Source organism: Salvelinus namaycush, chromosome 3 (genome assembly GCF_016432855.1).
Source record: "Salvelinus namaycush isolate Seneca chromosome 3, SaNama_1.0, whole genome shotgun sequence".
NCBI classification, from domain to species: Eukaryota; Metazoa; Chordata; class Actinopteri; order Salmoniformes; family Salmonidae; genus Salvelinus; species Salvelinus namaycush.
In genome coordinates this window covers 45164041-45180506 of record NC_052309.1, presented here as the reverse complement: position 1 = coordinate 45180506, position 16466 = coordinate 45164041, and the positions used below count along the sequence as shown (strand labels likewise).

General features: G+C 39.4%; 1 protein-coding gene across 3 annotated transcripts in view; it reads left to right on the top strand.

Annotated features, from left to right (window-relative positions):
• Positions 1–16466, top strand: part of LOC120031764 (general transcription factor II-I repeat domain-containing protein 1-like) — a 41474-nt gene continuing 25008 nt past the window's right edge. The window contains exons 1-3 of one of the 3 annotated variants that reach the window (XM_038977569.1): positions 1–276; positions 11249–11381; positions 16090–16231. In XM_038977569.1, coding sequence (XP_038833497.1) covers positions 266–276; positions 11249–11381; positions 16090–16231 — 286 coding nt within the window. In that variant the 5' untranslated portion in view covers positions 1–265. Of the gene's footprint in view, positions 277–378; positions 463–11248; positions 11382–16089; positions 16232–16466 lie in introns of those variants that run through there. The other 2 variants (XM_038977578.1, XM_038977588.1) reach the window with 2 other exon arrangements.

Below are 16466 nucleotides of genomic sequence, written 5' to 3'. Positions count from 1 at the left end.
AATTTTACTGGATTAGCTACAGAACAAAGAAACGGGACACACTCCACTGTTAAAGAAAATAGAAAAAACGGGGGAAATAGAAAAATAATCTCGGTGATAACGGTTTGCTAACGAATTTTGTGCAACAATGCTTCAGATTACAAGGCTTCGAAACCCCGATATTAATGCTAGATTTTAGATGGGAATTCTACCCAACAATTTCGGTTGGATTAAACGGGGAATAACCATATTCCGGGATTGACAGTGTAAAACAATTTAAACGTTGATGTTGGTAAGGTATGCATCATGTTATTGTAACATTTATGAACATTCAAACATAAAACCGTGTCTTTTGTACACACGTGACTTTTTATGACTGTACAAATTGTGAAATTACAGATTAGAATTCTGGGGGAGGAGATGGGCCAGCTCGATTGAACCATCTCGCTATTTCCATAGCTAGCTAGCTAGATGCGGACAATGGTATGGGCTAAATTATATTTATGTTGCTAAATTGTGTATTTTATATGTGTACAGCTAACTGAGCAACAACATTTCACAGAATGATACGATGTACGACGAGTCTTGGTTGGGTGTGCGCACGGATGGTTTAGCTAACGTTAGCAAGAAAGCTAATTTAGCTAGCTAGCCAGCTATCCGGTCATTGTTTTGTTGCCTGTTATTAGCTAAAACGGATGGCATATTACATTTTGTGTGTTGAGTATAAATTAAGACATTTTTCAAGAGCACGTCAACCATTTTATTTTAGTGTAAGCTTACTGGGTAGCTACCTAGCTAGTTTAGCTAGCTAATTAAATTAGACTCAAGCGTTTTGTTCAATCTTGTCAACATGATCTAGCGAGCTAGCAGGCAGCCCACATAGACATTGGTTGAAAAACACTTTCACAACTGTCATGCACAGTTTTCTCTTCCCAATCTCATCCACTATTTTTGCATAGACTACATAGCTAGTTAGGTAGCTACAGTCAGGATTCAAAACTCCCCATTGTAGCTAACCTGGAGTAGGGCGTATAGCTAGCTAGTGTACTATAGCCAGCAGATTCTGACCCAACTGATGTTATGATTGTTTACACTGAGCTGCACTGGGGTCGACGGTATTAATGGTTAGATTAAGACAATGCGGAGCAGGCACGAGATATAGGTCGGGTACCTGCAGGGATGGGATGTGCCACTGTTATCCACATTTGACCTATATCCAAACTGATACATTAAGAAGATTGAAATACTGCTATTTCACTGGAAAACTGCCCTTGTCCTCAGGCTAGATTGTAGAAGCCACCACTGCCATTCCAGCCAATCAGCTCCTTTGTTGTGGAATGGCACACAATGGCTGCTGTGGGTACTGCTAGCTAGCACGAGGATGAAAGGCAGCTTTCCGGAAAAAATAGCAGTTGTTCAATCTTCCGTTTGTAACAGTTAGGATAATGGGACAAATCGGAGTACAATGCAATTTCTAATCACTGGATTGAGGTATGTTTTCGACCGAGTGCAGCTCAGTGTAAACAAGTGTAACGGTAGGGTCGTAATCTGCTGGCTAGCTAGTTTACTATCATGTCATGAACATATCACTGAAGTTCACCTCAAACAAGCTTCACATGCAGTTTAGCCAATGCATGCATTACCTGAGACATGATATAAAAGCAGCAAGCTACAGTAACCTATGCCATGCCCAAATTTTCTAAATTGTATTAATTTAGTAGACACTCTTATCATAACTCTAATTGCTCCTGTAAATCGCTATATGCCTTGCCAGAGGACTTGCGGTTACTGGCCCAAAGATCTTAACCGCTAGGCTACCTCAGTAAATTTACCTCAGTAAATTTACCTCAGTAAATTTACCTCAGTAAATGTTACAAGTAGGGATGTGACAAATGGACAATTTTACTTAAAGGTGCTAGGATATAGGATATATAGGATATTTAGGAATTTTTGGATTGTAATTTCAAAAATGTCCATAATATATCTGCATCAATAGTGGAATGGTAGTGTTTCACAGTCTTACTTACCCACCAGTGTTGTGATATTCATCTGTTGATTTCTCCCGCTGGTCTGGCATCCCAAAATGGGGAAAACTGTTTTGACTTTGTGGCTGTGTTGTCTAGGGAAATCGGGTCAAGTGGCCAGTGTAGAAAGCGCTCTGTCATTTCCTGGTTGCTAAATATTGTACACGGTTTGCTCAATTGCCATTTGCGTGAGAAAACATTGCTGTGAAATGTCTTCTCGATTTCAATAACAAACAATATAGTTTTTACAGCTGTTTGAAGCTGGTGGACCAAAACTGAAAGTTAAAGGCGCGAGTCTCCGCCAAATTGCGGGGGATGAGGGAGATTTGTTTTGAATGCAGCCTAGTGAGGTTGTAATTCACCGATCTTCCATTTAATGTTAACTTTTTTTAAATCGGTTTTCCTTTTAAACAATAAGAAAATAAACATACAATTCCACATCAATTCACAATGCAGAATAATGGTTCTATTACATATGTATTAGAGGTCGACGATTAATCAGAATGGCCGATTTAATTATGGCCGATTTTCAAGTTTTCATAACAATCGGTAATCGGCATTTTTGGACACCAATTATGGCCAATTACATTGCAGTCCACGAGGAGACTGCGTGGCAGGCTGACTATCTGTTATACAAGTGCAGCAAGGAGCCACGGTAAGGTGCTTGCTAGCATTAAACTTATCTTATAAAAAAACAATCAATCTTAACATAATCACTAGTTAACTACACATGGTTGATGATATTACTAGTTTATCTAGCTTGTCCTTCGTTGCATATAATCGATGCGGTGCCTGTTAATTTATCATTGAATCACAGCCTACCTCACCAAAAGGGTGATTTAACAAGCGTATTTGCGAAAAAAGCATTGTCGTTGCACCAATGTGTACCTAACCATAAACATCAATGCCTTTCTTAAAATCAATACACAAGTATATATTTTTAAACCTGCATATTTAGTTAATATTGCCTGCTAATATGAATTTCTTTTAACTAGGGAAATTGTGTCACTTCTCTTGCGTTCTGTGCAAGCAGAGTATGGGTATATGCAGCAGTTTGGGCCGCCTGGCTTGTTGCGAACTGTGTGAAGACCATTTCTTCCTAACAAAGACCGTAATTAATTTGCCAGAATTGTACATAATTATGACATAACATTGAAGGTTGTGCAATGTAACAGCAATATTTAGATTTAGGGATGCCACCCATTAGATAAAATAAGTAACGGTTCCGTATCTCACTGAAAGAATAAACGTTTTGTTTTCTAAATAATAGTTTCCGGATTTGACCATATTAATGACCTAAGGCTCGTATTTCTGTGTGTTATTATATTATAATTAAGTCTATGATTTGATAGAGCAGTCTGACTGAGCGGTGGTAGGCAGCAGCAGGCTCGTAAGCGTTCATTCAATCAGCACTTTCCTGCATTTGCCAGCAGCTCTTCGCTGTGCTTCAAGCATTGCGCTGTTTATGACTTCAAGCCTATCAACTCCCGAGATTAGGCTGGCAATACTAAAGTACCTATTAGAACATTCAATAGTCAAAGGTATATGAAATACAAATGGTATAGAGAGAAATAGTCCGATAATAACTACAACCTAAAACTTCTTACCTGGGAATATTGAAGACTCATGGTAAAAGGAACCACCAGCTTTCATATGTTCTGTGCAAGGAACTTAAACATTAGATTTTTTACTTTGCACATTTACTTTCTTCTCCAACACTTTGTTTTTGCATTATTTAAACCAAATTGAACATGTTTCATTATTTATTTGAGACCAAATTGATTTTATTGATGTATTATATTAAGTTAAAATAAGTGTTCATTCAGTATGGTTGTAATTTGTCATTATTACAAATATATATAATAATCGTCCGATTAATTGGTATTGGCTTTTTTTGGTCCTCCAATTATCGGTATCGGCTTTTTTTGGTCCTCCAATTATCAGTATCGGCGTTGAAAAATCATAATTAGTCGACCTCTATGTATGACCTTCTCAGGAGATAGTTTCGAAGTGCCACTGAATGTGCATGTTACTTTTATTTTTGTATTTTATTTTACCAGGTATGTTGACTCACATGCTGACCACACTGCTCGCGAGCGCTGCAAAATATATTTACACATACGTGTTATTCAATCATTGCACCCACACTGATCGCACGCCTCAACGAGTGTCTGCGTGGCCAAGCGCTAAAATAGAAATAGGTTCTATTTGTGACGCTCAATGCGCTGCATGTCCGGCCTCTCCCATTTCCTCATTGGTTTTTAAGAGTATATACCCATTGAAAGATTAACTGACGTCCGCACTCCAGTCGGTTGTAGTAATGCATCGTAAAGATGGTTACCAACCGCCATATAAAGTCCAAAGAAGTAAAAAATTATCCTGAAGGAGGAGAGATGACGAGAAAGGAATTTGGTTTACTGTTTTAGCTGTGGATTAATTGTCGGAGTAGAGGACCTTGTGCATTTCAGGTAAAATAACAACCCCATGTTAATATCCCAGGACAAATTAGCCAGCAACAGGAAGCTAGCTAAATTGCCATAAATGTTATTCATGCTTTTCGACCTGTCACCAAATTAATATAATTGTATCGGAGTCTATGATATTTCAATCTGCGTGTCTGGTGTGGGTGTACAAAATCAACATGCATGCGTGCGTCGGTTTGGTCAGCATGTAAGAAGCCAACCTTACTAAAGTGTGTTCATTAGTTACCACACTCACAAAGTCATAAACCCAGCTTATTTCTACAATTTATCTTCTTAAAATGTGATTTTAAACCTAACCTTAATCACACTGATAACTTTGTGCCTAACCTTTAAATGAAGACCAAAAAACAAATTTTACTTTTCATGCATTTTTATGATATAGCCAATTTTGACATTGTGGCTGTGGTAACTAGTGGAAACCTTACTGAAGTACGTTATTCCTACTACTCTCAATTGGCCTCCCCTTACTCACAGGGAACCTCTTAGGATCCCTCTCCCTGGACCCATCTTCCTCCACTACTCTCGTCACTGCCTCATCATATGACACCTGTACTACTTGGGGCTATATAGTGCTACCATTTTACTCGCATATGTACCTACATATTTTAGCTGTGCAACCTGGAATTTTTTATTTAGTTGCCCAAAGAAAAATGAATAATTCTAGCTTTATTACCACAAATATTTGTCATTGTGCTCCTAAATTTCTTTGTGTGCGCTTACAGTTTTCAACTTAGGTGCTCATGTGCTCCTTGTAAAAAAGTCCAGCATAGAGCCCTGCTACTTGACCTGTCTTTCTCTCGCTGGACACTTTTGATCTCCAGCAACATGGGTACCCCTACAGTTAACATGCACAGCTTTCCCCACCAATACTACATATTCCTTTGTCTCATGCCCTCCTGCACACTTCTCACATCTTCGAATCTCCCTCCTACACACTGCTGCATCATGACCATAAGATGAACCTGTGAACTATGAACCTCAGTTGTTCCGTGTATTTGAACTAATCCAGAATTAGCTGGATCTCCAAACTGATGATGTGGTAAGCTGATACGTAAAATACTTATCCAGGTGTTATAAGATCTGGCATGCGTCAGCAACGTCTGAGCAGAGGAATGGCTAGAATGACTCATGGATATGCCTATCCCACAACGCAGGCATAATAGCCTAGCTAATGCATGTCTACAGCCTAGTAGGCCTGCTACAGCCTCTGGGATCATGCCTGGCATGCCCGAAGATCAACATAATTAAATAAAAGTCAATGATCAGCACTGAGCCTAACAATTTAGATACAGTTGTGGTCTTCAAAAGGTCTCCGGCCGTAATGGCTTGTTAAGGGGTATAAGCAAAGTGTTGTGTATCAATGGCAGCGAGAGCCACAAGCCTCTTAGTGCAAAACCAGCTCAGAAAACCCTTATACTCCTTCTGAGTACATTGTAGCCTAATAACTCTGGCTAAATAATGCTTGGGCAATTATTCAACAAGTAAAGGATCAGCTCAGCCCTCTGTAGCCTGCAGAGGTTTACATGACATGAAGGAAATAACAGTGCCAGCTTCCCGGGGGGACTCAAATGGGTTAGGATGTCATTAGCTGGAGCATTTAAGCATGGCAGCTAGAGCAGCATTTTATCGTTTTAAGATCAAGGCGTACTCTCATACCAGGGAAGTGTTCTGAAGTGTAGCCATACTGTTGTGGTTCTTTTTTGTTTCTTAGGTAGAGGCTAGTTTATCTCACAAGGCACAGGCAAAACATTTTGGGTACTGTAGCCTGGTGGTATCATAAATGTTGTAAGACCAAGCTATATTTGGGCTACAGTCTGAAATGATTTGCTGTAAGGCAAGAGAGGCTACTATTGCAAACAGTTGAATTGTTTTTGTTTTGTCCTTGCCAAAGGTCAAAGATGGCAATGTTTTTTTTTTTAGAATAGCCCTTTTGTATTCCTATATATATTATAAATTACCAAAGCAACAAACCTAAAGCTTTTTCAGTCACATGCACCTACATTAATAATTGTGTTTGACATCTACAAGTGAAATTGGAACCGGAACCATATTGGTTCATTTGCATTTTTTCATCTCAACATCAGTGGCTTTGTCAATTTCCATGCTCTTTGTTTTGACATTTGTACTTGTGAAGGAGTGACATTGCATTTGAAGTAGCCTAACCACTGCCAGCCAGAAAACACTTCATTTGAGTTCACTGGTGGTGGCTTTCTCTGGCTGCGAACAAAATGACGGTGCCCCCCTTCTAATTTTTTTTGTGCCTCTTTTGCCTTATAGATGGGAGTGAAAGAGGCCATCTATTTCGGTGGTGTAATAGTTTTCAAGGGGCTATGTTTGCTGTTGGTTCAGGGGAGGCCCTATTCAGACTGTCTCTGTCTCTGCCCTCCCTCACTGTGGAGTCTATGGTTTGGGGCTGCCCTGAGAGGCTAGGATAATGACTCCCAGTGTCTGGAGAGATTAAAGGCCGGAGCTGCATTGTTCAAATGCCTCGAGATTAGTTTCCAAGGAGCAGATTGCTGTTGCCATGAGAACGCAGCGCCTGGAATCAGGATCGGAGGGGAAATTCTTCTTTTTATATGCCCCACTCTTCCCTCCCACTTTTATTTACCCTTTCTTTCCTTGACTTTGTATTGACACTGATTATATTGTCCAGTTAACATGTTTGTGATGAAAATGTTAGGCTTACTCCCCTGCAAATAGGCTAATTGACCCTTTTCTAAGCCCCACCCCCTTGGTTACTGTTGAGCACGAGCAACGTGAAGTTCGTAGGTGCACATCAAATTTGGTGTCAGATGACAGCTGAGTCTATTTATTTTAAGACATATACTGTATACACTTTTTTCATAAATGTTCCATCCAAAAAATGTGGAATAAGTAAAGGCTTTGATTTCTGGTCAAACAGACGGAAAGGTGGTCTTGGAAAAGTCTTAAAATGTATTAGAAATACATCAAAACACAATTATGTTAAAGACCCTGGCAACTAATATCAACATTTTATATTGTTTTTCAGAAATTATTTTCCTTTTGTAAGTAAAAGAAAATATATAGCCTAGTGTCTTGTCATTGTGTTACCAAAAATCTACATATCTTTAAGATATTTTATAGTTACTCTCCTTCATGAGGGAAGATAATGAAAGTTCACAGAAGTTACAAGTAAAGGTAGACCTACCAATTAGTTTGTGTTTTTGTGATAACAATTTGTTTTTCGATTTATTAAGTGATTTATACAAGTCATTCTGTTACCAAATTGGTAACATAGACTCTTAAAAATCTGTAACAGAATGACTGCAACTGAATAGGCTACAATGGGAATTTATAGAAGTCACAAACCAGTTGCGTCACCTGCTACTATCCTCCCTTCCACTAGCATACTGTTATGCTCTGCACAATGTTTCCGTTCTCTTTCTGTCCTGTGGTGGTTAAAGCAAGAGTGTGAAAACCGTCTGGACAACCCCTCCCTCTCTCTCTCCCCCTATCTCTCTTCTATCTCTCTCTCCAGTTAATGTCAGCTCTCCCGGTCTTTTACTGACACCTACCCATGAGCCCCCTCTCTTTCCATACTGTAACCAGCCCTCTCACCCACTGAGCACCGACCGACATCAGACGATGAGAAGTAGTTGAAATTTGATCAGTCAAAATCTGAACCAATCATAAATGACTGTTTCACAAGTTTGGACAGCACAGTAGATAGAGTACAGTAAAGAAAAGTAGAGTATAGGACAGTACTGTACAGTAGAGTTTAGAACAGTACAGTAGCACACTAGAGTACAGTATAATACTGTACTGTAATATACTGTGTTGAACTATACTGTGTTGAACTCTACTGTGCTGTACTGTGATGTCCAAACTTATGAAACAGACATCTATGATTGGTACAAATTTGTTCCGGTCCAACCACATTTGGTCTTGTTTGGGGGAGGAGCTAATTTAGAATAATAGCCAGTGTGTAGAATAATACCCAAACATGCAAAGGAGAGTAGGAAATGTTTCTACCTTCTGTGTACCTATTTAGGATACATCACCATGAAGAGAATGATATTCATAATTATGCAATTCTGTATAGTCAGAGACCCATGATGTCATTCTGTTACCATAATTTTGTTACTGGGTGTTAATCTACTTCAGTTACTGTATTACAATAAACAAAATATTTTTTTTCCAAACTCAAGGTGTCATATCATAGCTGACACTCCATTCTTTCTACAGACATCTTTAAATTTGGAGTAGATATTTAAGAGTTTTTGGATAATGTGGTCACATAAAAAACTGAGGGAGATTTTACCATCATTCTGTTATCAAACTATACATCTGCACAGTTTTTCGAGTAAATGTTACATTTTCAGTGGAAATCGTTAAAAGTAATCAGTGTGCATGGAATTGTATGGTTTGTTTAACTTTGCAATCAATGGTTTTTGTTTGACATTCTTTTAAAGTGAAAAATCGGAATATCAGCGTCATTGGAACATTGCCCTATGACAACTCGGACAACATTTTTCTGGGAAGCCCAATTCCCCGTTCAAACTAGTGGAGAAAACCCCTCAGAATGATTTCGAACTGTGTTTTTAATACTCGGTGAAGATAAAACACAAACTAACCTTTGCTAATCAGGAGCCTCTCGGGTATGTTGTGGTGGACTGTTGCGTCACTGGAACCTGGTAAAATATTGTTTTTAGTGTGGCTAGCCACTGGATGACTGAATGCACTGTGTCAGCATGTAGCTACTAACCACTTTTGGAGCTAATTAATACTCTCAAATCATATCCTGATGTCGACAGCAGATGAGGGTTATATACATAATATAGCTAACTTAGCTAGCTAACATACATTTGGAGAAAACAAGGTATAATTAACTGGCTAACTAGCATTAGCAGCATTTTCAATGGTGGCCAATGCAGCTAGCTAACAGTTTGTAACAGTTGCCATCCAATGGAGCCCTGTGATTGATTGCCCAAAATTCTGGGGCGGGATGTAGCGAACGGGCAGATTACGAGTTCTCTCCTACACGGCTGTCCATTTTCCAAATGACATTGAACATTTAGGGCTGTTATGGTCATGGGATTTTGGGTGACTGTTATTTGTCAGCCAAATGACTGCGGTCAATGGTATAAAATATGCACTTTTTCTCTTTTCCACCGCTCCTGAATGCGGGGGGCTCAACCGTAGACTTGTTTGCTACAACACCTTGCTTGTTTCCGCAAAGAACAAGAAAGTTTCATCACACTGTTACCATGGAAACGGACTCAACCGCAGGAATGCCTGTCTACCCCATCCATAGATATACACTGAGTGTACAAAACATTAGGAACTTGTTAAATCCACTTCAATCAGTGTAGATGGAGGAGAGGAGATGGGTTAAAGAAGGATTTTTAAGCCTTGAGACAATTGAGACGTGGATTGTGTATGTGTGCCATTCGGAGGGTGAATGTGCAAGACAAAATATTTAAGTGCCTTTGAACGGGGTATGGTAGTAGGTGCCAGGTGGACCAGTTTGAATGTGTCAAGAACTGCAGCGCTGTTGGGTTTTTCACACTCAACAGTTTCGTATGGGTATTAAGAATGGTCCATCACCCAAGGACATCCAGCCAACTTGACACATCCAGCCAACTTGACACAACTGTGGGAAGCGTTGGAGTCAACATGGGCCAGCATCCCTGTGGAACGCTTTCGACACCTTGTAGAGTCCATGCCCCGACGAATTGAGGCTGTTCTGAGGGGGGAAAAGGGGTGCAACTCAATATTAGGAAGGTGTTCCCAATGTTTTGTACACTCAGTGTAGCATGACCATACTATTTTTAAGGTCCCCGTCTTCAGTCAGATGTTCGTTTCACATACACAAAAATAAAATAAGCATTTATGATGATCTTCATCCAATTATTATCCAATTATACAATTACCGTGCCAGCCCTAAATTTGAAATGAGGCCTAATCGGGAGCAAACTGAATTTGGGTAAATTTTTCTTTCAATTCCTAGACAATTCCAACCTCTACAGTTATTTGCTGAGTTACCTTCTAAGGAGAGCAAATGAAGGATGAAGAGATTCAAATAAATATTCAGAGCTATCTTTAATTGGCTGACAAAGGCGTATCGTAATTTGCTACTTTCGCATGTGTGTGACGGATTTGGGTATTAGCATATTACATGGAGGCTATTACCGCCACTTTTAAAAGCCTCTTAATGTGAATAAACCTCCCCCTCCACCCAAATGACCCCCATCCAACTGCCATGTTTTATCACTATTCAAAATGCAGCCAAACCCTGTTGTCAAATCAGTGTGGGCTTCTTGTTCTTTTATTGGTGCGATGAATGGCAGAGACACCTTATTCACTCCAGATCAACGTCATGTGCTTTTGGTTACTGCTCATTAATTTGTAGGCTTTAGCTACCTTAAATGGCAGGACATGACTTTGTCTACCTAGCATATGCCATATACTTAGACCATGTATACACAGCCTCCTTTTCTGCAGACGTGGGTAAAACTGAATCATTGTTCAGTGTTTTACTCAGAACCGAGCTCTGGGGTGAAGTTTCCCCTAGGTACAGATCTGGGATCAAAAATCACAACATCAACCATTAGTGAGTAAAAGTCTAAACTGACCCAAGATCAGTGTAGGAGCAACTTCATCCTACTCCCAGAAGTGACTGATGGGATGCAAATGAGGTACCATCCACATTTATGTAATCTACACAGGCAGACACAAATGACTGTTTCGGTTCATCTTCTTGATAACTTATTGAAAGCCCTCTGTTTTGTGTCCCCTCAGAAGAGGAATGGCACAGATGAGGAAGTCGGGATGTGACGGGATAAGGACTAACTCCCGGACTGAGCTGCGGGTCCCACAGGTGTCGGCTAGACAGGAGATCCTCACCAGCCTAGTGTCTGCGCTGGACTCAGTGGTAGGACCACTAACACACACACATACACATACGTTATTCGTTTTGCCACGGAAAAAACATGAAAGATTGATTAGTCAGGCAGTGTTATTTCAATGACTCCTTACAAAAGCAAATTTGACAATTCCACGGGAGCTGAAAATATTTTTGGTATTTTGGATTGTTCTGGCAATTCTCACATTGGGAGAATGGATGTTTGAAATGCTTTTTACATTTGTATTACAAACCATTAAAAAAATTATATCATGATTCAAGTGGCCAGTTTTGGCTATTTTTTTGAAATATACATGCCTCCTGTAAGACCCTATGATCTGTGAACTACATGATACAGACAGCATCTTGGTGTCATTATACTCCTTATGGTGTTCTCTCAAATATATGTATTGATTCCAAAATAAAATGTCACATTAATTTATTCAACATAAAAAATATTAATATCTCAAAATGACCCATTTTAAGACTTTGTTTAGAACAATATACTCCACAATTACATCAAATTGCCAGAGTGGGCTCTCTGCTAATTCTGAAGATATGCTACATTTTATGAGCACCACCAACTCAGTGAATGGGAAAATAGATTCAAAGGGAACTCCCGCTGCTGGTCACTTGCTGAATGTGCAATCCTAAAGGAGACTGATTGGGGTTAATGTTAATTTATATGTATAAAATGGGTCATATTATGAAAGGGTAACTCTCAACCCCAATTTTAGCCTTTGCCCAACCCCTTCAAATAGAAAATGCAGTCAGGGGAGAAGTTGTGGGTGGGGGAAATTGCTCATAAACATTCATTTTGGGTGTGGGTAAACATAGTTGTACCTGATCCCAACACTTTCTCACTAAAGCGTACTTACCAGAAGTTCACTGGCACGCTCTGATAATAAAATGATGTGCAACGCGAGCAGTTACGGCTCTGTACAGTTAGCTCACAGTGGTAAGGTACCAACCAAGTTTCTGACATGTCATTTTAGCAGACGCTCTTAACCAGAGCAACTTACAGGAGCAATTATGGTTAGGTGCCTTGCTCAAGGGCACATCGACAGATTTTTCATCTAGTCTGCTGGGGATTCAAACCAGAGACCTTTCGGTTACTGGCCCACCGCAATTAACCGCTAGGCTAGCTGTCGCCCCATCTATTGCCACTTGCGGTGTGAGTTCGAATACCCCATGGGGGCACGAAATACATCTTTTGAAATGTGAATTTTTGGTACTGTGTTGGGAAGAAAAGTGCAATCGTCACCTTGAAAATGAAGATTAGGTGCTCAATCCAGCCCGCATTGCAATATTTATGCAGTAGCTATTTTTCCAATGGTCAAATTAACTCACAGATTGGTTTTGGGTACTGTAAAAAAAAAACTACAACTGCTGCCAATGTGACCCCTCTCACAGGTATAATTTTACGTTTTAGAAGTGTTTGTGTGTGGGCACTGTATGAATGTTGTAAATAAGGGATGAGCATTCACAACCATTGAACTATGAGCTAACTGTCTTAGTGGACTGTGCCACCAGTCATAATAGTGGTTGGTAAAAAAAATATAACAAGTTAACATGACCACCATTGTCATCTATTTCATTGTTACGATGGATGTAGCTACGAATATAAACGTATAGTCCTCATAGCCTACGTTTTTTCTTTCTTTTCGTAAAAGCACCGATGTGTATGAAACGGTAAGCAAAAACATTGAATTTGGTCATATGCGGAAATGTTCCTTACACTCCACTTACCAGGACCATTGCCAAATAAGGCGCACTGTCACCTGCTTTTATAATAAGCCTTGAGGTGGTACCACCCAGAAGAGTTTATTTCATACCGAACCCCTCCCTTGAGATGACGTAGAGGGACCTTCTCAAGGTGCTTCTCTACATCATGATTTCAATGGTAGAGTTGAACCATTGAAAGGGGCAAAAGGAGCTAGATTTACTACTAAAATACCAAAAAATAGCACTTTTTTAACGAACTGTCAAAATGAAGAACAGAATTGGAATGTTTCACTAGAATGCCAAGAGTGTGCAAAGCTGTCATAAAGGCTACTTTGGCTACTTTGAAAAATCTCAAATATATTTTGACTTGTTTAACACTTTTTGGTTACTACATGATTCCATATGTGTTAATTCATAGTTTTAAAATCTTAACTATTATTCTACAATGTAGAAAATAGTAAAAAAAAATATATACAGTTGAAGTCGGAAGTTTACATACACTTAGATTGGAGTCATTAAAACTTGTTTTTCAACCACAAGTTGACTGTACCTTTAAACAGCGTGGAAAATTCCAGAAAATGTCATGGCTTTAGAAGCTTCTGATAGGCTTATTGACATAATTTGTGTCAATTGGAGGTGAACTTGTGGATGTATTTCAAGGCCTACCTTAAAACTCAGTGCCTCTTTGCTTGACATCATGGAAAAATCAAAAGAAATCAGCCAGGACTTCAGAAAAAAATGGTAGACCTCCACAAGTCTGGTTCATCCTTGGGAGCAATTTCCAAACGCCTGAAGGTACCATGTTCATCTGTACAAACAATAGTACGCAAGTATAAACACCATGGGACCACACAGCCGTCATATCGCTCAGGAAGGAGACGCATTCTGTCTCCTAGAGATGAATGTACTTTGGTGCGAAAAGTGCAAATCAATCCCAGAACAACAGCAAAGGACCTTGTGAAGATGCTGGAGGAAACAGGTACAAAAGTATCTATATCCACAGTGAAACGAGTCAGTCCTATATCGACTTAAAAGGCCGCTCAGCAAGGAAGAAGCCACTGCTCCAAAACCTCCATAAAAAAGCCAGACTACGGTTTGCAACTGCACATGGGGACAAAGATCGTACTTTTTGGAGAAATGTACTCTGGTCTGATGAAACAAAAATAGAACTGTTTGGTCATAATGACCATCACTATGTTTGGAGGAAAAAGGGGGTGGCTTGCGAGCCGAAGAACACCATCCCGACCGTGAATCACGGGAGTGGCAGCATCATGTTCTGGGGGTGCTTTGCTGCAGGAGAGACTCGTGCACTTCACAAAATAGAGGGCATCATGAGGCAGGAAAATTATGTGGATATAATAAAGCAACATCTCAAGACATCAGTCAGGAAGTTAAAGCTTGGTCGCAATTGGGTCTTCCAAATGGACAATGACCACAAGCATACTTCCAAAGTTGTGGCAAAATGGCTTATGGACAACAGAGTCAAGGTATTGGAGTGGCCATCACAAAGCCCTGACCTCAATTCTATAGAAAATTTGTGGGCAGAACTGAAAAAGCGTGTGCGAGCAAGGAGGCCTACAAACCTGATTCAGTTACACCAGCTCTGTCAGGAGGAATGGCCAAAATTCACCCAACTTATTGTGGGAAGCTTGTGGACGGCAACCCGAAACGTTTGAACCAAGTTAAACAATTTAAAGGCAATGCAACCAAATACTAATTGAGTGTATGTAATCTTCTGAACCACTGGGAATGTGATGAAAGAAATAAAAGCTGAAATAAATAATTTCCCCTACTATTATTCTGACATTCTTAAAATAAAGTGGTGATCCTAACTGACCTAAGACAGGACATTTTTACAAGGATTAAATGTCAGGAATTGTGAACAACTGATTTTAAATGTATTTGGCTAAGGTGTATGCAAACTTCCGACTGGTACTGTGTATATATATTTAAAAACAAATTGGCCTCAGAAAACATTGTGAAGTGAACCACTGTGTAATATTGTAAAATATGTGTACATGCCAATACAACAAAGTATTTATACAGCAAAAATGGCTAGGGATTGTAAGAAGTCGGAAGAAGAGTCAATGAATAGAACAATATTCTAAATGTTGATTAAGTGTACTTTGAGCCTCACAGTAACACTGGCAAATGTTTTACTTTATTCACTCTGAAGCTGTGTTCGAATACTCATACTAACTGTACTATTTGTGATGTAAATTGAGTGTGTAGTATGCTTATTGGTCATAGTATGGATATAGGTAGTATGCCAAAAGATGTACTACATTTGCCAAAATACGAAGTATTCAAGGAGTGGACACTATTTCCGGGCTCTTAGGGCCCATAATGTAATTATCCAGAAAATGGGTGTGGATTCACAACATTTTCAGATTTGAAGAAAATTGAGGAAAATATACAGCCGAAGTCCGACGAGAGCGGATTCAAATTCATTGCTTTAACTAATTATGACAACTGTTGAGCAATGTAATGACTTTTCAAATAAGTTACACGTATGGTGGCTGACAATTTGTTAGCTACGCTAGCCTTACAAACCACATAGCATATCATTACTGCAGTTGCTTGTATATACCGGTATGTTAGCTAGCTAACTAACGTTAGTTGGCTACTAACACATCAAATTTGACAGTATATTAACTATATGCTATCTAATGACCCAACATTTATTGACTTGATTATTCACGTCATTCTTAGCATAGTTAAGTGGTATAGTCGTTATGCGTTCTCAATGGACATTGTTAATGAAGTCGTAAGATGTCTAGCTAGTAATTTGTTAGCTATGTTAACAAGCATCTACTTCCGGTAGAAAGGCGAAGTGCTAGTACACTCTACTGAAAGGATACCGTTCATTTACAGTATACTAAAATTAACTAATAGTATGTAGTATATACTCATTAAATACGTAGTATCCAGTATGTTAGTATGGGTTTTCGAACACAGCTTTAGTCTTGCTTGAGAGGTGACCTATGACCTTGTCTTTTAACCTGTGTTCCAGTGTACGGCCATGTCAAAGCTCAATGCCGAAGTGGCTTGCGTCACAGTGCATGAGGACAGCGTGATCGCCGTGGGAACAGAGAAGGGAAGAGCTTTTCTCAACTCACGGAGGGAAATACAAACAGAATTCCACAAGTTTTGCAGTGAGTGCTTCGCTGTGTACTGGGCAAAAAATCTGAATCGGGTATAATTTGCCCAAATCACATAACACGATTAGGCTAGATTTTTCACTTGGAGCAAAATTGCTGCAACATTTTCCTCACAGGTCCTGCTTTTGTTTTGGAGTTGAACTTAGTTTTTTTTTTTTTATCTGAGCCTAAAAAGGTTTTGTCTTATTTAAGTAATTCAATCTCTAGTTTTACATTTACATTTGAGTCA